The sequence below is a fragment of the Macaca nemestrina genome, chromosome 9, assembly GCF_043159975.1.
Source record: "Macaca nemestrina isolate mMacNem1 chromosome 9, mMacNem.hap1, whole genome shotgun sequence".
Lineage (NCBI taxonomy): Eukaryota > Metazoa > Chordata > Mammalia > Primates > Cercopithecidae > Macaca > Macaca nemestrina.
Genome location: NC_092133.1, coordinates 6828171 through 6849463, shown reverse-complemented (window position 1 = coordinate 6849463; position 21293 = coordinate 6828171). Strand labels below are relative to the sequence as shown.

Sequence of the window (21293 nt, the reverse complement as noted above, 5' to 3'; positions counted from 1 at the left end):
CATAGCAGAGACCCTCAATACACACTAATGTGCAATAATAAATACTCTGTGGCATGTATTATACATGTATATTTATGTCCACATATCAATGATAATATGTAATGTTAAGGTGTGGGTTCTGCCTTGGAGAGTAAGGGTGTCTACTTGGGTTGATGATCCTCCCACACAGGCAGCAACTAAGAAGCAACTGAACACTGAGCTACCTTACCCGCCCCTTGCCTGCCATTCCACATGCCTCCTGCCGGCCCCGCCATGCTCAGCACTCTCGAGGCCCTTCTGATCCTAGGATCTGCCAGGCTCATTCCTGCCTTTGCACTTACTGTTCCCTCAGTTCTAAATGCTCTCACAACACACTACACACACGACACACCACACACGACACACACACTACACGCACCACACACATTACACAGACCACCCAGGTTTTGCAATCCTTCTACTTGTCATGATTCAGGGCTCAGCTCCCTGTCATCACTTCCCACAGGCTTTCCTGAAAGCCCCCAGCTAAAGCATGCACACACACACACATGCACACACACATACCACACCAAAACTGCACACATACACCACACACCACACGCCACACACATTCACAACACACATGCACACCACACATGCCATACACACCACACACTACAACATACACACACACACACCTGCACACACACATACCACACCAAAACCACACACATACACCACACACACCACACCACACAACATTCACACACACACATGCACACCACACATGCCATACACACCACACACTACAACATACATTCACACATACACACCTGCACACACACATACCACACCACACAAACCACATACATACACATGAACATACACCACACACAAAAACGTACACACACTACACATTACACACACATTCATGCCACACACCACATACCTTTCCACAACACATACAACACAACCACCACACACATACATACCACACACTATCACATACCACTCACCACATCACACACAAAAACATACACACACCACACACTCCCATATGCCATAACACACAGACACACCACACATATACACATTCTCACACACACACACCATACACACATACATATCAGGCACACCCCATACCACTCACCATAACACACACACCACACACCAAACACCACATCACACAAGCCACATACACATACACACCACACCACACACACACACACCACACACCTACACACCACACACATATACACATACTACATACACCACAACACATACCATATACAACACACACACCACACGCACACATCATATACCACATACCACTCACCCACATGCACATACCACATAGACAAGCTACAACACACAGCACACACACCCCACACATACCACTCAGCACACAAGACACCATAACACACACACACCATATATACACATACCACACACATACATACACACCATGCACACAGCACACCTAACACACACGCACACACACACACGCACGCGCACACACACTGAGATTTTCCCTGTAACCCAGTTTCGTTTTCTCTCTGGCACTTACCAGCAGCTGGGATCTGGCTGATCTATTCGTTCACTGGTTTATTTCCTGTCCCCCACTGAAGGACAAGCACCCTCAGAGCAGGCATCCCTCCACTGTCATATCCTGAACCTCTGGAACACCACCAGACTCCAAGAGCTGTTCGGGGAACCAGAAGTTGCAGGGAGGCCCCTAACCTTTGCCATCACCATCCCCACTCCCATCCTCAAGTCTTCACCCCCCTTACAAATCCCAGGGCCGGGGTTTGTGCTGAGCAGCAAAACTCAGGGATGGGATTCCCTTCGCCCAGTTCTCCTGTCAGCCTGGGGGACCTCTCTTCCCCTTCCTGATTCAGCACACACCCTCCCTTTGTACCTGCTACCAGACACTGGCCTCTGTCTTTCCAAACATCATAGCTGAGTGTCTTCACATGAGGTGGGGAACCTTGTTGACAGGTACATTGAGGGTGTGTGCTCAAGAAAAGGGCAGAGAGGAAGCAGGAGGCGAGGACATCAGGGCAAGAAGTGGTGTCCTTGGAGACACAGCAGCTTCCCCTGATCCTGGAGACCCCTGGAGCAGGAAAAGCCCCACAGACCTGTCCCACTTGTAGGCAAGAAGTCAGCATTGAGTGCCTCTGTGCCCATCAGTCAATGGCCTCAGCCTAGGGTGGGTGGAGCCGAGCTCCCAGCCAGCCAGGGCAAGATCTGCCAATGGGGGGCAGCTAGAGCTTGCTGCAGCTGGGGATGCCGTCCTGGCAGGGAAAGTTACCTGGGCAGGCTCCACGGGCTTCCACCTGTAGTGTTTAGGTTCATACAAATGCCCAAAGAGCTGTGGACATCAAGCATCCCTTTGCTTCCTGCTGGGGAAGCCCCTTGGGGAAGGAAATACTGAGTGGGGAGCCCTGCCCGAGTGGAGCCCAAGAGAAATATGCAGCCCAAATCGCTGTCTCACATCTCACGCATTAGAAGCAAGTGTTCAATAAATGTCAGTTCCTAGCTGTCGGCGTGCCCCCTGCAGCAGGGAATAAAGAGGCCTGGGCTCCCCACCTGCTCTCCCAACCCAAAGCCAACCCTGCAGGCTTGGCAGCCTTCTCTGCTCACCTTCCCATGGGGTGCTCAGCTCAGAGAACAAGATCGAGGAGACCCCTTTTCCCTGCGGCGCCTCTGCTCTGCAACACTCTTTTCCAAGCAGCAGGAGAGCCTGGAGCTATCGGGTTGATAGCCTTAGGAAGTTCCGTTCAGGTGGTGCTGTTCTCACAGAATTTCTTCATTACTATTTTTACTTGTGAAAAGAAAATCAAGCATGCCTAAAATACACTAAGAGCACCTGTTTCAGAAACCTGTTTTATTCCATTGATTAAAAAAGAAAAAGAATGAACTTCAGAAAATGAAGATCCCTTTTTCAATCTCGATTCATCCAGAATAGGAATTCTACATATAGTGCAATTATTAGATAATTTAAATAGTTTGAAATTTAAATGTTTATAACATTATCACAACCTGGTATGTGTCACGGGTCAACCCTGGAAGACATTCATGGGTCCACCTAGGGGTGGGGTGCGGGGTCCTCATAACTCTGAGTTCAAGTGGAGTGTGGCAGAGGCTGAAAAAATTCCTTCCAAAGCCTGCCCCAGAGGGAGTCTAACCCACCCAGAGGGCCTTGCCTGTTACCTGCAGCCAGGTCAGAGGAGCAGCCAGGTCAGAGGGGCAGCCAGGAGCCACGAGGGCACAGGCACTGTTTTGTTCAAGGTTTATCTCCCTGTATCCAGAATTCCGAGACAGTGCTGGGGCCCAGCATGTTCCTGGCCCTTTCCTGGTCCTTGTCATGGCCGAACTGCTGGAGGTTGGCAGCCCCCAGCCCTGCTGCCTTGGCCATGTCCTCCTTATCTGATTGGAACCCCTCTATTTATGATCTTGCCCCTCCAATCCAGCAGAATGCACTTTCTAATGCATGGCTTTGTCAAACGTGCCACTCTCTGCTTAAAACTCTCTCCTGGCTCTGCCTGCTTCTAAGACAGAATCCAGAATGAAGGGTCCCCAGACCCTTCAGGGTGGATGCATCCACCCTGACCCTGTGAATGGTCCCCACTAGAGACTGCAGGTACCTGTTGTGAACATACACACGTGCATGCACACGCATGTACACACGCCCATGCATGTACACATGCACAGCTTCCCACTGCCAGTCTGTGTCTGTGCTGTTCGTTGCTGGTGGGAGCTCATTTCTTCCTCTCCACAGGTAGGTGCTTTTTCTTTTTTTCTTTTTCTTTTTTTTTGAGACAGAGTCTTGCTCTGTCACCCAGGCTGGAGTGCAGTGGTATGATCTCGGCTCACTGCAAGCTCCGCCTCCTGGGCTTACACTATTTTCCTGCCTCAGCTTCCCGAGTAGCTGGGACTACAGGCGCCCACCAACATGTCTGGCTAATTTTTTGTATTTTTAGTAGAGATGGGGTTTCACTGTGTTAGCCAGGATGGTCTCGATGTCCTGACCTCGTGATTCTCCCACCTTGGCCTCCCAAAGTGCTGGGATTATAGGCGTGAGCCACCGCGCCCAGCCCAGGTGCTTTTTCTTCTCCGCTCCTTCATTCATTATTTCTGCAGCCCCATTACTGCTGCAGGGCTGGGCCCCTACAAACCCCTCCTCTGCCAACTCCTCCCATGTCCCCTCCCTGCTTCTCAGCCCTGCCTCGCCCTCTTTGGGGCGACAGCCCTGCAGAGGGCATAGTGTCCGCGGTGTGGGACGGGAGAGGGTTTGAAGTGTGTACATGAATGAGCACTTCTTTCTTCGGGTAGTCAGGCCTTTTTTTGTTATCTTCAATTTGTGGCAAGTAATACCGGTTCTCCTTCCTAAAAACGACTTATTTCTTTTTCATTTTAAGAAAAATATTGAGCAAATAGTGTAAGTGATGTTGGATGTGCCCAAAGTCCTTCAGGTGGTGGAAGAGTGACTCGTTTGCAGACTCACGGCCCCAGCTGTATCTCCTCTATGTTGCATGTACACCTTTCCACTGTAGCTTTTCCTAGTCTGTTGTTCCCTCTGGACCAGGAGCTCCCAGGGGGAGGCAGAAACATCTCTTGGCCATCATTGTGTCCCCAAGGCCTGCGATGCCCAGCACTCAGTGCACAGCACACTCAGTTCCTGCCTGAGCTGGGCACTGTGTGCTCCACAGCTTCCTGCTAGGCCTGGTTGTGCATCTGACGTGGCCCAAAAGTGACTTCCTCATTGCCTGTGGTCCGGTCCTGGTCCCTGGATGACAGCCAAGCAGGGAACAGTGTGTTTACCTGCCTGCATCTGGCTGTGGTCCGGTCTCAGAAGTTCTCACGACTCCACTGCTGACCTTGGGTCTCCTGGGTGGCTCTGCAGCACCTGGTTCAGGGCGCAGCCAGGGAACCGGAAAGACAGAGCCCAGTAACCGGCTTGTGAATGGATTTGAAGGTCATTGGCGTGTTCTCTTCTGGGAAGAGATCTGGGAGTGGGTGCCCTGTGATGCTTACTTTCAGGTGGCTTGTCCAGGTTTTAAAAAAGATTAATTGGGATTGCTATGTATTCTCCACTGTCATTCAGCTGCTCCCTTACATGGGCCAGATCAGCTGGTGCCCAGGGCAGAGGACTTGGGCTTGTATCTCTCCGTGCCATACACAGCTCCTGCAGCACCCAGAGGAGAGGTTGAGTTGCTCAAGATTCCCCATTCATTCAATCCTTCCTTTCTTTAGTCATTCATTCCACTGTAGCAGGATGAGCTGCAGACAAAACTCCTCAGACACCGAGTTAAAGAAGGAAGGCGTTTATTCGGCCAGGGGCGTCGGCAAGACTCCAAGACTCCTGTCTCAAGAGCTGAGCCCCCCAAGTCCTGTCCCTTTTAAGGGCCCACAACTCTAAGGCGGTGCATGTGAGAGGGTTGTGATCGATTGAGCAAGCAGGGGGTATGTGACTGGGGGCTGCACGCACTGGTAATTAGATCAGAACAAAACAGGACAGGGATTTTCAGAGAGCATTTTTATACAATGTCTGTAATCTATAGATAACACAACCGATTAGGTCAGGGGTCGATCTTTAACTACCAGGCCCAGGGAGAGGCCCCGGGCTGACTGCCTGTGGATTTCATTTCTGACTTTTCGTTTTTACTTCTTCTTTGGAAGCAGAAATTGGGCATAAGACGATATGAGGGGTGGTCTCCTCCCTTACCACAAACACCTTAACCCATTTCCTAAATTCCAGTTTCCTCCTTCCAGTCTCTCTTCCCTACTGCCACCAGGGTGAGCTTCCTAAGGCATAGTTTCAGATTGCACTACTCCTTGGGCTCAGTGATCTCAGTACCCAACCCTCTGGCCCCATATCCTGCCACTTACTGTCCACCTACCCCCATCCTCCAGTCCCAGGCACTGAGTACTTTGCCAGTGAGGACCGTTCCTTCTGCCATGTTTCCATCACGCCCGCCCTTGCCCCAGAGGTCACCTCTTAGTCCACTTTCCCCAGTTCCTCCAGCTAGTAGGAGTTTCTCTTTCTTCTGGACACCTTAAGCCTGCAGTCATGCAGGCTCCTCCCCTGAGGAGGGGAAAGGTGTGGGTTTGTGTGTTGGAGCCCCTTGAATGACACCTTGGGAGCCTGCCCCTAGTGTGCCTTCTGACGTATCAGCAGAACCATGTGATGAATGGAAGGTCTGGCACACGGTAGGCACTCATCCAGACTCTTTGGCGATAACTAGGAAGCTTGGCATGTTCACAAGGACCCTCCTGGATAAAGGAATCAGGGTCCAAAGAGGAAGCTGCAGCAGTGGTGGTTTGAACCTTCAGATGGTGATGGCCAGACCCTGGAGTATGGCCAGCCTCCAGCTCTGCAGCCCCCACACTGTCCTTAGCCTTTGGGATGGCTCTGAGTGAGGATGTATGACAGAGGGCAGCCTTGCTGTGCAGGAGACCGCAAAAAGTCAGCAAAGAGAAATGTCAGCCATGTTTACTGAGCACCTACGATGTGCCAGTGCATTCTTTTTTGTTTAATCTTTCCAACCACCCTACAAGGCAAGGATTAGTTCAGAATTGGAGACTGAGGCTAAGACAGGTTAACCCATTCATTTAAAGTGTTATGATTAGGAGGTGGCTGAACTTGGAGCCTGCTGACATCTGTTTGACCCAAGCCCTGCAATTTTACATAGTCATGGCTTTTTTCCTATCATTAGTGCATAAACTCAGTTCAAATAGTTTGAAGAAAAAAGGCCGGGTATGGTGACTCACGCCTGTAAACCCAGCACTTTGGGAGGTCGAGGCAGGCGAATCATGAGGTCAGGAATTTGAGACCAGCCTGGCCAATATGGTGAAACCCTGTCTCTACTAAACATACAAAAATTAGCCAGGCATAGTGGCGCGCGCCTGTAGTCCCAGCTACTTGGGAGGCTGAGGCAGGAGAACTGCTTGAACCAAGGAGGTGCAGGTTGCAGTGAGCCGAGATCGCACCACTGGACTCCAGCCTGGGTGACAGATTCCATCTCAAAAAAAAAAAAAAAAAAAAAAAGCCATGCGTGTCTCATGTAACTGAAAAGTCCAGGGAAGCGTGTCTCGTTCCTTCAGGTCCATCAGAAACTCTAAACTGAGTCAATAGATGGGTCCTTGAAGTAAGTGCTGGGCTAAGAACAATGGCTTTCACTGATTACCGGGACCTGGGTCATGAGACAACCCCTAGTAGGCAGTGGGGAGGCTCTGTCCCTCCTGAACTTCTTGGACTGAGAATAGGGGAGGGTGGATGTACTAGTTTCCTGGAGCTTCTACAATAGAATATCACAGACTGGAAGGCTTAAATGACAGAAATTATTTTCTCACAGTTCTGGAGGCTGGAGGTCTGAGAAGTTGCAGGCAGATCTGGCTTCCTCCGAGGCCTCTTTTCCTTGGCTTGCAGATGGCCACCTTCTCCTCACATGGTCTGTATGTGTGTGCAGCCGTGGTGTCTCTATGTGAGTACAAATGTCCTCTTTTTCATTTGTAGAGACAGGGTCTCACTATGTTGCTCAGGCTGGTCTCAAACTCCTGGCCTCAAGTGATCCTCCCACCTCGGCCTCCCGACATGCTGGGATTATAGGTACAAGCCACCTTACCCAGCCCTGAATTTCCTCTGCTTGTAATGACATCAATCAAATTGGATTAGTGCTCACTCATTTTACCTTAGTGACCTCTTTCAAGGCCCTATCTCCAAAATACAGTCACACTCTCAGGTACTGGGCATTAGGACTATAACATACGAATTTTTGGGGGACATCATTCAGCCCATAATTGTGGATCCCCAAAGAACAATCAGGATGGTGTTACCAAAAGAGGAGTGAGTGGGGACACACAGTCCCAGCAGACAGCCACTGTAATTCACAGAGCTCAGAACAGGCAACAGTGAGTGCTCCCAACCAGAGATAGGAAGGATCACTTCTGCCTAAGTTTAAAAGGAAGAAACTGAGAATACCAGAATTTGCTGGCTAGAATAAGTGACCTCAGAGACCATCTACACCAGTCCCACATGACAATCATGGCTCCCATGAATGTACTGGCTCTGGCTTCCTTGGCCTCTGGTTCTTTCCTCATTATGTTCATGGTTTTCTCTATCTCTCTGGTCACATACAGTATATTTATAACACTGTTTTCAGGCCTCTGCTAATTCCATCATCTTTTTCATTTCTGCATTTGTTTCTACTGACTTTTTCCCCTGGTTGGGGGCCATATTTTCTGGCATCTTTGCATGGCTAGTAATTTTTGAATGGATGCTAGACATTGTGATTTTACTTTGTTGTGATTAAACACTGCTGGACTTTGTTCCAGCATGCAGCAAGTAACTTGAGCACAGTTTTATTCTCTTGAGCTGGCTTTTAAGTTTTATTACTTACCAGAGTAGCCTTTGGTTTAAAGCTGTGATCTTTTGGAGGACTCTGCCTGATACCCTCTAGATTGTGAGGTGTTTCCACACTGGCTGGAGGGAACATTGAGTACTGTGTGAGCTTTCCGAATTATTCCAGGCCTGGTACTCTCTGGTGTTCTTTCTGCTGCCAGCCTCATGGAGCTTCACTCCACAGATGCAGAGATCAGCATTCATTCAGAGACTCAGGGTGGCCCTTCTGCAGAACTCTGGTGTTCTCTCTTTGGGTGAGCAGCTCCCTCATCCTGGGTACTCCGACCTGCAAATCCTAGTGACTTGGCTTCTCTGAACTCCATTATCTGTTTCCACCCAGTGAGACTCAGGGTTCAGCTGACTTCTCCCTCCTATGCGCAGCCCAAAGCTGCCTCCAGGAAGGAAGCTGGGCAACTGCAGGGTGCACCTCATTTGTTTCACTCCTTTCTGGGATCACAGTCCTCCACCACCTGATGTCCAGCATCAGAAAACCATTGTTTCACCAAGAGTCCTTACCTGGGCTAAGTTCTGCTGCCATTATTTCATTCAATCTTTAAAACACCTTAGAAGTCAGACTATCTTAAAAATGAGGAAACCTTGCCAGTCAGAATGGCAATTATTAAAAAGTCAAGAAACAGTAGATGCTGGCAAGGCTGTGGAGAAATAGGAATGCTTTTACACTGTTGGTGGGAATGTAAATTAGTTCAACCATTGTGGAAGACAGTGTGATGATTCCTCAAGGATCTAGAACCAAAACATATCATTTGATCTAGCAATCCCATTACTGGGTATATACCCCAAGGAATAGAAATCATTTTACTATAAAGACACATGCACACATGTTTATTGCAGCACTATTTACAACAGCAAAGACATGAAACCAACCCAAATGTCCACCAATGGAAGACTGGATACAGAAAATGTGGTACATATACAACGCAGAATACTATGCAGCCATGAAAAGGATAAGATCATGTCCTCTGCAGGGACATGGATGAAGCTGGAAACCATAATCCTCAGCAAACCGACACAGGAAGAGAAAGCCAAATACCACATATTCTCACTCATAAGTGGGAGATGAACAATAGGAACGCATGGACACGGCAGGGGCTGGGGGCGGACAACACACACACCAGGACCTGTCAGGGGGTGGGGGCCAAGGGGAGCGAGAGCATTAAGACAAATACCTAATGCATGTGGGGCTTACAACCTAGATGACAGGTGCAGCAAACCACCATGGCACACGTATATCTATGTAACAAACCCGCACGTTCTTCACATGTATCCCGGAACTTAAATTAAAAAAAAAAAAAAATGAGGAAACTTAGAGTGGCCAGGTTACTGTCTCAGAGTCAGACAGCTGCCAAGGTCTGGAACACATTTGTTTCTATGAACTCTCCCTGGCACTGTCCTAGACCTTGAGGCCCAGAGGTGGAAGGTCTGAGAGCATCCAGGCTCTAGGGACAAGGCCTTGCAAACAATATCCAGGCCTCCTTTCACTTCAGAATTCTCCTCCTGCAGATGTCCTGGCTCCCAGTTCCAGAGCTCACTTCTTTGTGTACACAGTGTGGGAAGGACTGCTTGGTCTGCATTTATAGTTACCATCACATTTGCCCATAAGGCACTCTGACGCAGCACACAGCATTCTCTGTTTAACAGCATATTTGCTTGATGAAACTGATTGAAATTTAACATGTAGGGTCTGCCTTAATGATCTTGTTGGAGAATGCTGAGCAGTGCACCTGGAGAGTGGAGGCAGCATCCAGGCTATTAGAGTGAAGCCAGTCAAGGTGGCTGCTTCTCAAACGGATTTTGCAATCTCAAGCTCCTCCTTCCCCCACTTTGACTTTATTATACAAAAGATTTCAAATATGGAGAAAAAAGTAGAAAGATGAAACACTCATAGACCCATACCTAGATTGAGCAATTTTGCTTCATCTTGTTTATTCCTATAGTATTTTAAATAACAAATACAATGACGGTTCACTTCTAAATACTCCAGCATGCATCTCTAAAATTTAAGGATCTTTTCCCACCTAACCATGATAACAACTATTATTATACTTAAGAAAATAAAAAAATACATATCTAACCTAATAACAGTCCATAGTTCAAACCACCTCTTGCCTTTAACATTTTTTTAAGTGTTGGATAATTAAAAGCAGTTTCCAATCAAGGATAACACAGTACATTTAAATGTTGTATTTCTTACATCTTTTAAAATCTAGAACAGCTCTTCTCCACTGTCCCCTTCGTGCTCTACAATATTGACTATTGAAAAGACCAGATTACTACCTGAAAGAATATTCTACCCTCCAGCTTTCAGTGTCTTTGTTTTTTGAGATGTAGTTTCATTCTTGTTGCCCATGTTGGAGGGCAACGGCACGATCTCTGCTCACTGCAACCTCGGCCTCCTGGGTTCCAGCGCTTCTCGTGCCTCAGCCTCCCAAGTAGCTGGGACTACAGGTGCGTGCCACCATGTCCAGATTTTTTTTTTAAAGTAGAGACGGGGTTTCACCATGTTGGCCAGACTAGTCTTGAACTCCTGACCTCAGGTGATCCAACCGTCTCAGCCTCCCAAAGTGCTTGGAGTACAGGCATGAGCTGCTGTGCCTGGCCTGTTTCACTGTTTATATTATGGTGTCACTTGTTCCTCAACCTCCTCTATTTCCTGTAAGCAGGAAGTTGGGTCTAAAGCCTTGAATATATACTTTTGGGCAGGGTGGCATTGTGCATTGTGACCACATGCCTGGTCATCCAGTATGATGCCCAGATCTGCCACTGGATCCAAGAGGCAGTGGGCATAGGCCTCCCTGCAAGACCTTGTTCCTCCCCTTTCAAAGGGTAAGCAATGTGTGGTCAGGCGCCTTTTCCTGCATAAAATCTCCACATCCCTGCCCCATTCTCATCTCTTCCCACCAACTGAGAAACATGCCCCACTGACTCACTGTGCCTTCTGGTACCTCCACCAGGAAAGATTTTGCTGAGTTTACCTCCTGAATTTGTAGTGCAAATGTGTGAAATTTTTTTGAATTGAAAAAATTAAAACTATAATTTTCAAGATTTAAAACTGTAATATTAATTATGTTCTTCATGGCTCTGAAGCAAGATTCTGTTGTATCTTGGAGACGGGGGGCCACTACTCTGAAATCCCAGTGACAGGCAGCACCGAGCAACTGAGAGCCTCAGCATTCTCGGGCTGGTCACACCCACAAGCATGGCACAGACCCAAGTCCTGCAAGATGTCTGGGAGGGCAACTGAGACCTGTGGTCCAGCCACATTGACTCAGGAGGTAAAAATGTCAACAGGCCACAACCTCTGGGGCTCCTGGAATTGGAGACGAAGCCAGCTCTGAGTTTATGCAACCACAGGACAGTGAGAGAGGGCCATGGACTTGATTTAGAGCCACAAGATGAGACCACTGCCCAAACACCCCAGGGATGCTGACGAATCTTCTCAGAGCTTCCAGGACTATGGCTACAGGTACATCTTGGCCAAACGTGGGCACATGTTGCAATCAAGGGACTGAAGCCACAATCACAAAAACCTGGCCCATGGTCCCCCTGGAGTTGTTCTGCTTTGTTTGTTTTTGAGACAGTCTCGCTCTGTCACACAGGCAGGAATGCAGTGGTGCGATCTTGGTTCACTGCAACCTCTGCCTCCTGGGTTCAAGCAATTCTCTTGCCTCCCCCTCCTGAGCAGCTGGGACTACAAGTGTGTGCCACCACACCCAGCTAATTTTTGTATTTTCAGTACAGACAGGGTTTCTACTAAAACCCTGGTTGGCCAAGCTGGCCTCGAGCCCCTGACTCAAGTGATCTGCCTGCCTCAGCCTCCCAAAATGCTGGGATTACAAGCATGGGCCACTGTGCCCGGCTCCACCTGGAGTTTTAAGATTCTGATTTATAAATGTATTATATGATGGTCTACCAAAAGTATGCAAATCCTGCCTACACTTATTAACGCATTCAGTGAGTCCCCTTTATCTGAGTGCAAGCGGCAACTGTTCTAGAAAATGGGAACCATGAGGTTATCAAAGAACCTGGAAGTAGGGTGAGATGAGGAAGCACATCTTTACGATGTCTTCCACATGCAGTCATGTCTCCTCTTACAATCCTAAGACTGACCTGTGAGGTTCATATTACAACCCCTAGTTTATATGTAGGAATGTCAGAATCCCAAGGTTTAGAAACAGAATAGCCAGAAACAGGAGGGTGGCCATGCAGCTCGGCATGGCAAGGTCAGGCCTCCCAAGTCTACATGACTCTTAATAAGCTCCTGGCCATTCATTACAGCATGCCATCTCCAATGCAGAATCACACCAACAGAATTGAAACTGCGCATTAAAGAGAAGGCGAGTGTCACCAAAATCTATTTCCCAGGCTTCTTTGCAGAATTCCAAATTCCTAGCACGACCAATAAGGCCCTTCTTCTACATCTTGCAGCCTCAATTTACGTCACTTTCCTGTTGTTCCCTGTGCTTCGGCCATCCTGGCCTTTCCGTGCTCTGAAGGAGTGGTGTTCCTTCCTAAACCAGGGCCTTTGCACGTGCTGTTCCCACTCCAGTTCACCTAGCTGGTTTCCACTTATCCTTAAAGTCTGGGTTTATCTTATCTCCTCAAGGGAGCCCTCACTGCTCTGGAGCAGGTCAGGCCACCATGTCCTTTATCATAGAGCACCCTACTTCTCGTGGACAGCACCTTCACAGATGCTTCTCCTTCAGGGGGTCGGAGTCACCAGGCCACCACCACAGCGCCCGAAGCCTGGAGGTTTCTGATTTCCACAGAAAGCTTCAAGTGCATGCTGTGTGTGAGTGAGCCTGGCCACTTCCTCTGTGGGATTTCAGTTCCTTAACAGTAAAACAGAGCCCGTGGCTTTCCATGAATGTGGGGTTGACTTACCAGAATGCTCAGGTCCCACGTTATCCTCTTGAACGCAACAGGTTCCCTCTAAACCCACGAAAATGGAAAAGCTCCGCTGCCATTCCTGAATGTTTATTTAATCTGCATTCTGGGTGGCCCCTAGGGTAGGTGATGGGCATTCGCCACCCAGGATGGTGCCCCACCTGGTCCTCCCCAGGCCCTGTGGCCATTCTGGCCACCTCTCTGTGGGCTCCCGAGCCCTGCTGTTCAGCACTGTCCCTACCCCACAGAGGTAGGGACCTCTTTTTCTTACCTTCTTCTTTTTACCTTCGTTCCTCCAATCCCTGATGGCCCCCTAATCTAGTGCAGTTGTCTCTGTGTCTTTGGAGAGAAGACGCCCCATTAATGTGTCATGAAACCAAATTTACTCCATTTAAAGGGCTGCCTTCATTCGGAGGCTTTGTCCATTTCTTGGTTTTAACCTCTCTTTTCTGAAAATTGCAGTAAAAATAAATAGGTGTGTGTTGCTTTAACTTTTCCCTTGGAGAAATCTGAAGCCCCCACCTTTTACTGTCAAGAGAAACACCGGGACCTGAGAACTCCCATCTTGGGCGAGGATGCCGTTCTTGAGCCCCACGCGTGGCCTGGGCTTTCCTTTCCCGGCTTCTCTCTTCCTCAGATCCTGAGTCCCACAACTATTCTAGCATCAGCTTCTGCAAGCCAAGCCGGGCTGAGGTTTCTGCGACTGCTTCCTCCTGGTCTCTCTGGAAAACTCCACTCATTCAGTACCCAAGCAAGAGGTTATCTGTCGGGAACGCACTCCCTCGGCAGCGCTGTGCCACCTCTTTTCACCCCATTTGAGTGGCCGGCACTTACCTGTGCTGTTACCTGACGCGTCCCTTCCCCCAGCACACTCGGGCAATGGGTGGGCAGGCGCTCAGGTAACACTGGTTGAATCAATGAATGAATGAGCCACGTGCTCAGGAGGGCCCTTCCCAGGGCTTCTGCTGTTTGCTCTGCTCCGGGATTCTCCACCAGGGAGGAATCCGAGTTGGGGACCTCGCACCACCTGGCTCCGGCCTAACCCCGCGCCTTGCAAGCCGCCCGTTTCCTACCCCACGTAGAAACCCCCCGCCCGTCCCGCCCCACCAAGGGCGCACCCCTCTCACGGTGTGAGCGCCAGCCCCGGGAGCTCCAGGAACTCAGGAGAAACCCGCGGGGGTGCCCGGGTGCGGGGCGCCGGGCTGGGCGCACGGGGACCGAGGAAGGGGCGCCCGGCGGCCGCGGGGTCCGGGCCCAGGGTCCGCGCCGAGGGCGGGCGCAGAGCCCGCTGCCGTCCCGCCTCCCGCCGGCGCTCCCGGCCTTTCCCATCCGGCCCGCGACGCTCCGCCCGCCCCGTCCCACATGACGCCGCCTCCGCCGCAAACTTTTTCCTCCCCATCCTGTCGCGGCTCGAAAGGAATGGAAAATGGCGGCCTAGACGCGGAGTTTCCTGCCCGACCCGCGGCGGCTCCGGCGGCGCCATGACGCGCTGGGTGCCCACCAAGCGCGAGGAGAAGTACGGCGTGGGTGAGCAGCGCTGCCGCCGCGCCTCTCGCCCCAAGCCCGGGCTCCGGCGGGGCGGGTGTGCCGGGAGCCTGTTGCTGCCGCTCCGAGCGGCCGCCGGGCCAGGGAGAGGCGCTTCCGCCCGCGCCGCCGCCCCGCGCGCAGTGTCCAGCGCCCCCCGCCGCCCCGCGCCCCCGCAGCGTCCGCTCCAGCCCGGGGAATCTGGGTGGGGAACAGGAGGGGGTAGGGTGGGAATGGGGGCGGGTGCGTCCCTCCCCAGGGCGTCCCTCCCCAGGGTGTCCCCTCCGACGCCCGCTCCTCGGACCCCTGCAGCGGAGCCCCCTGAGCTGCTCTCTGCACGGCTGGGCCCGTCAGGGAAGCTCAGGGGTCACTGTCTCGCGGTGGCTTCTGCTGCTTGGACGAACTTGCGTCCCGTGTCCGGGCTCTGGGTGGGCGGGCTCAGGTCGGCGCGGTCAGAGCGGAGAATTCCGCCTTTTCCCGGCGGGGAGGAACGGGCGCGACCCGGGTGGCCGGCGCCCCTTGCCCCTCGGCGGTCTCGCTGGGGACCGTGTGGGACCTTGGAGAGAAGGCGAGCGGCCGAGCGCCCCTGTGGGCCCGGACCTGGAGACCCGTCCGGGAGAGCGGGGGCCTGTTTTTGCTCCGCGGCTCTTTGTCGCTTCCGAGGGGGGATGGAAGGAGTCGGGTTGCAAGTTTACATTTCGGACCCGAGTGCGCATTCCAGAGAGGGAGGCGTTCCCTTGGGGCACAACAGACGGGTCCGTCCGCTGGGGACCCGCAGCCCGCCGCCGAGGCCTGCGGACCCCCACCTCCTCCTGACCTGTGCGCCTGGTCTCGGGACCTTGCCGTGGCTGCTCTCCTGCTCTCCGGGGTCCGGGATCTTCCCATTTGGTTTTCGGGCTTGCTTTTCCCCGTCCCACCATCCACAGACATCCTTGACCGCCTGCCTTCTCCAGGCCAGTCGGCCCGACTGGAAAGACCTTTGGTGGCCTCCCATAGCCCACGCTGTGTCCTCCGAGGGCACCGTCTCAGCAGCAGCCCCGCGCCCATTCTGTGCCTGGCCCGTGCTGGGCCTGCACTGGCAGTGACTTGCCCGCCCCTCTGCTGGTGTGATTCGAATCCTGGCCCTCTGACTTTTGGGAAGCGCCCTTGTTCCCGGAGCGCTCTCCTTTCTGTGAACAGTTGCTTCTCTGTGCTGTTAATGACTTACAGTGGGCCCTGACCACGGAGCCAGCTGAACAGTGGTCGTGGGGACAGTGCTGGGACAGCCCTGGGTCCCACCGGGCCTGCACTTAGGTTGTTCCACATGCTGGGAGGCATAGGGGGGCCCTCCTTGCTTCAAGACCGTTATGGCTGAGCTTCCTCCCCATCTCCCCATTTTGCAGATGAGGAAACCGAGGCTCAGATACATTCACAAAAGTGCAGGAGAGCTCGTCTGTGTGCAGACTCTAACCTGCACCCTATGCACCACCTAATGGATTCAGTCTGGGGCACTTGGCACGTGCCTTCAGTCTGCATCGGAGGAGGGAGGTTCAAGGTGGAGATTCCAGCTGAGAATACTTGGGGTGTGGCGACAGTGGGGGTCCTTTGGGGGGTAATGTGTAAAGGAGAGAGTTGAGGACTGACTTCCAGGGAACTAGCACTAGCACGCAGAGAGAGAGAGAGAGAGAGAGCGCGAGAGAGAGCGGAGGAGGTGGATAGTTGGGAGAGGCAGGAGACTGGCAGAGGAGCAGGCATCCCATAGCCCTGGCCCTGCTGAGGAAGCAACTCAAGCGCCCATGGCAAGGGTGCAGTAATGGCCATTGGGGATGCAGTGGGGGCCATCACTGCTCCCATTCTACAGAGGCAAGGAAGAGGTGGATTGCTTGCCGGAGCTCACATCACTAGTAAGTGGTGCCTCCTGGATGTGAAGTGTGGCCCCCTCAGGTTCAGCTGCTACAGTGTCCTGTGACTGCCTGCAGATGGGCAGGGCTTCTCTTTGGGACACCACATTTTAAGAGACCTTGTTACCCTTCATCTGCTCCCAAAGGGACCTGGGTGGTGTCAGTGAGGATCCTATAGCGTAGCTGGATGGTCTGGAGAAGACTGAAAAGAATGTTCATAGATGGGAGAACGGGGTCTCCTTGCTGAGGAGGAGGCTATGGGCCAGAATGGGGCGGTGCCCTCGAGTCTCACACCTTGCAGAAGCTTCACCAGCGCTCATGGTGGTGACTTCTAACATCACACCTCTTGCTAATACTTTGGTTTTAAGAAAACTCCATGTTTGATTAAGAAAAAATACATTTAAAAAAGTTAAGAAAACACAGATAACAGTGTTGGAAAATTTTAAAAGGTGAAAAGTATCTGGGATGGTTTTGCCAGGAAATTCCAGGAAAGATGTGAAGGGCTGAAGGTAGAGGAGAGAGTGGCTGCTGTGCTTCCTCTCACTGAGTGCAGATGACATCTCGCTGGGTAGACGATAATGAGACAGCACCACTCCGTCGGCATCTAGTGCTCTTTAACCAGAGTCCCCCATCAGGGAGGGTGGGAGAGGAGCTGAGCATGAGCGCTTTGGGGCCGTCCCAGACTCCCCACTTGTCTGGAAGTGTGCAGTGGGAGGATTTTAGTGGTTCTCACGGAGGGTGCTGACTGGGAAGGATGTAGGTGCTGGGATGTAGGGATTTATTTCCAGTAGGTGATTGGCTGTTTCCACCTAAGGGAAAATTACTGGAGGACCCCTCCACCACCCTTACCAACGCCAGCATTTTTCGGAGCTTAACAACAGTGCTGTGTTTCCCTGGAGGCACTCTGGTGGCTCTGTGGGTGGACCACACTTCCACTTTGGCCACTTGGCCCATGAATGAATCACGAGGGGAAAGAAAATGATAAAACTCCATCTCATTTGGAAACATGAATCACAGCTTATTGTTTGCAAGTACTGGGAATCTGTTAGAAGCATTGTTTGTAAATGAGATACTTCAGTTGTTTATTTTGTAAAATTGGGAAAGGAGTAAACAGCTGATCTGGGGTTCCTTCTGCAAAGGCAGGAAATGCTGGTTCCTGCTGATTCATTCCACTGGGGGCTGCCTGTGAAATTTAAGCAGCACGTGTTTCCCCCTTGGCTTTGAGTTGGTGGGTCATATTTACGGGCCTGGCTTATTAACAGGCGTAAACCTTGACTTAGCTGTCACACTGGCCAGGTGATCTTTTCCCTCACAGCCCAGTAGGCAGTCTTATGTCCCAACATCAATAAAATTATGTTCCTATGGATCCTGTTCCTAAGATGAGGTGAAAAGGTGCAGTATGTTCTAGAATCACATGTGAAGACCATGTGCTCACTCACATCTCAGCGATGGTGTTGAAGGCAGAATAATGGTCCCCGAAAAGGTCCATGCCCTAATCCCCAGACTCTGTGAATTTGATACGTTACGTGGCAAAAGGGACTTTGCAGATGTGATTCAGGTCACCTGGAGTTGGTCGTCAGGACCATCCACATGGGCACAGGGAACTTTGGCTGTGAAAGTTATGAAACAGGCAGTCAGAAGAGCCTATGTTTGGAGGCACAGTTGCTGGCCCTGAGATGTAGGGACTCACTTGCAAGGACCAGAGGGAGGCCTCAGGGAGCTATGGGAGGCCCCTAGCTGATGACCAGCATGGAAACCTCAGTCCTACAGTCACAAAGAATTGGATCCTGCCAACACCCTGAATGAGCTTGGAAACAGATTTCCTCCCAGGGCCTTCTGCTAAGAGCCCAGCCAGCCAATACCTTGATTTTGAGACCCTGAGCCGCTGGGCATGTGACCTGTGGAACTGAGATAATAAATTTGTGTGGTTTTTAAGCTGCTTAGGTTGTAATTTGTTATGGCAGCAGTGGAAAACTAATACAGATGATGGGAGAGAAGCTTGCAGGGTGAGGCTCTCTGCACCCTTGAGATCTGTTACTAAGTTCATTGAAGGTGGTGAACCCAAGTGTGCTCTTCACTTCGGCCACTTCCAGGGTACAGCTCTCAAACGGGATGGGGCATTGGCACTACTCGTCTTCATAATGGGATGCTGGAGCAAATTACTCATACTTCTTAGCCTTGGTTTTCTCATCTGTGAAGTGGAACTAAGCCTGCTTGCTGCTGAGTTGTGAGGACTCGTCGAGATGATGTTGGCAGAGAATTTAGCACTGTGTTCAAGATATGCCAAGTACTCAGTGAAGCATTGCTTTTATTAACTTTTTATTTAATAAAGCACAAAGTTTAGAAACGTAGCGACAAGTGGCTTCTGTGTGCATTTAACAGGTTGCCGAAAAAATGCCTTTCTTCAAAAGTTGATTTCTTGATGGTATGTTTTACTTTCTAATGGGGTTGGAAGTCACATTTGCTCAGTGTGAGGAACCAGACTTGTATGCGTTCACATTAGCTCTGAGCGGTGATAATTGCTAAGAATTGTGTGATATCCAAATAAATTTGGGAGCGTGGGAGTTGAAGAGAGATCTCTTTTGTTATCTAGAGTAGCAAGCAAGCTGCTACTTTGGGGAAGAAAAATTAGATTTGATCATAAGTAAATAGAAATGCAGGCATTTTCATTCACTGGAGTTGCAGCAAAACCAAATCAGGGCATATTATATTTCTACAAACCTGTTTTTACTTTGGAAACATAAAAAATTTAAATTTATTTCTATGCCATTGTTTGCCTAGGATACCAGACATCTGATCAGGATTGTCTTAGCGTGTGTCAGTAGTTCTGTCTCTTGTTCATTTATCACCTCTGTGGATGCAGGTAGTGAAATGGGGAGGAAGAAATAGGCTGTGTGGGTGTCCTTTGCTGGGTGTGGTGCTGGCGCCCCAGGGCCATCGCTGTAGCAAGTGCACGCTTGTACACTGTCCCCACTCTCCTTTCCTCCCTCCCTTTTCCCTTCTTCTCTGTACTTTGTATTTTCAGATGATTGCATTAAACTTTGTATTTTCAGATGATTATAGCCAAATGTGGGTGTAAAATATAATTCAGAGAGATCATGAGTAGCCATTACTAGTTCCCCCTAAGGTTATGTCTTGTAAAACTGTAGTACAGCATCACGACTGGGATATTGACATCGATAGTCAAGGTACAGAACATTTCCAGCACCGCAAGCACCCCTCAGTTGTCCTTATGTACCTCCCTTCACGCCTTTCTCCCCTCAAATCATGGCTACCCTTTGCCTGTTCTGTGTTTTTATAATACTGTCCTTTAAAGAGTGTTTCTTTAATGAAATTGCATAGGAGTTAAGCTTTCGGGATTGGCTTCTTTCACTCAGTATCTCTCTCTGGATATTCACCAGGATTTTGCTGCTTTGCTGAGTATCGTTTCATGGTTTGGATATGCCCCAGATGAACTCTTCACCTGTTGAAGGACATCTGGGTTTGGCTGTGACAAATATAGCTGCTATCAACATGCACATACAGGTTTTAGTGTGAACCTAAGTCTTCATTTTCTGGGATAAATGCCCAGGAGTGCAGAGGCTGAGTTGTCTGGTAGTTGGATGTTTAGCTTTTTAAGAAACTGCCAAACTTGCCTGGAGTAACTGTGCCAGTTCACATTCCCACCAGCAGCATATATGTGATTGTAGATTTCTCGGAATCCTTGCCATCATTTGTCACTGTCCTTACTGCTTGTGTAGGTGTGTAGTTGTCTTTCATTGTAGTTGGATTTTGCATTTGCCTTGGTTTCATTTGGGAGCCAGCGTGCAGCTTCCTGTGCTGCCGCAGTACAGGAGAAGGTGGCCGATCCAGAGGGTGCTGGTGGGGCGCGGTATGCGCGGGTCCACTGAGCTGTGAAATTGTCGAGTTTGTTCAGGGGAGGACTTTGATCCAGTTTGAAGAGACATCACGGAGTGGAAGGCTCACTGGGCACATGCAGCAGTGTGGAGACCACGGTTAACGCTAGGCGGTCCCTTGTCAAGATGTGGTTGTCAGGATGTTCACTTTTCAGACCCTTCAGTGCATCTGGAAGGCCTTCAGGGAGGAAATGAGGAGGCGACCCCAGGAGGGGTCACAGTTTGAGTTTTAGCCTTGACAAGGCCACTTTTCATGCATGTGACCCAGGGTGAGTGTTTGAACCTCTTCCAGTCTGGTTTCCCCGTTTTGAAGCAGCGCTGTTCAGGATGGTACTGTGGGCTTTGTCTCACTGAGGCTGGGCTGATGGGAGTTCACAGGAACTAATTAATGCACCTTAAGGCAGTTTGGAAACATTGTTATGCAAATGGATTGTATTCGCCATCAGCCACTGTTCTTCAATTTGCTTTTATTGATGTCCTGGGAAGTGCTTTGGGGCTGATGTTGAAATCAGTGTGGAATTTGTGTGTTGACTGGAGCTACCATAACAAAGGACCACAAGACCTGGTGGCTTAACCAACAGGACTGTGTTTCTTCACCTTTCTGCAATGCTGGAGTCAAGGTGTTTTGGCAGTTGGTTTCTTCTGACACCTCTCTCCTTGGGTTACAGACAGCTGTCTTCACTGTGTCTTCATATGGTCTTCCTTCTGTGTGTGTCAGTGTCCTCA

General features: G+C 50.4%; 1 protein-coding gene across 3 annotated transcripts in view; it reads left to right on the top strand.

Moving 5' to 3' along the window:
* The first annotated feature begins 14646 nt into the window (after positions 1 to 14646).
* LOC105470532 (dedicator of cytokinesis 1) overlaps positions 14647 to 21293 on the top strand; it is a 546684-nt gene continuing 540037 nt past the window's right edge. For all 3 annotated transcript variants that reach the window (XM_011722623.3, XM_011722619.2, XM_071068926.1), the window contains exon 1: positions 14647 to 14794. In XM_011722623.3, the coding sequence (XP_011720925.2) occupies positions 14749 to 14794 (46 nt within the window). In that variant the 5' untranslated portion in view covers positions 14647 to 14748. The remainder of the gene's footprint in view (positions 14795 to 21293) is intronic.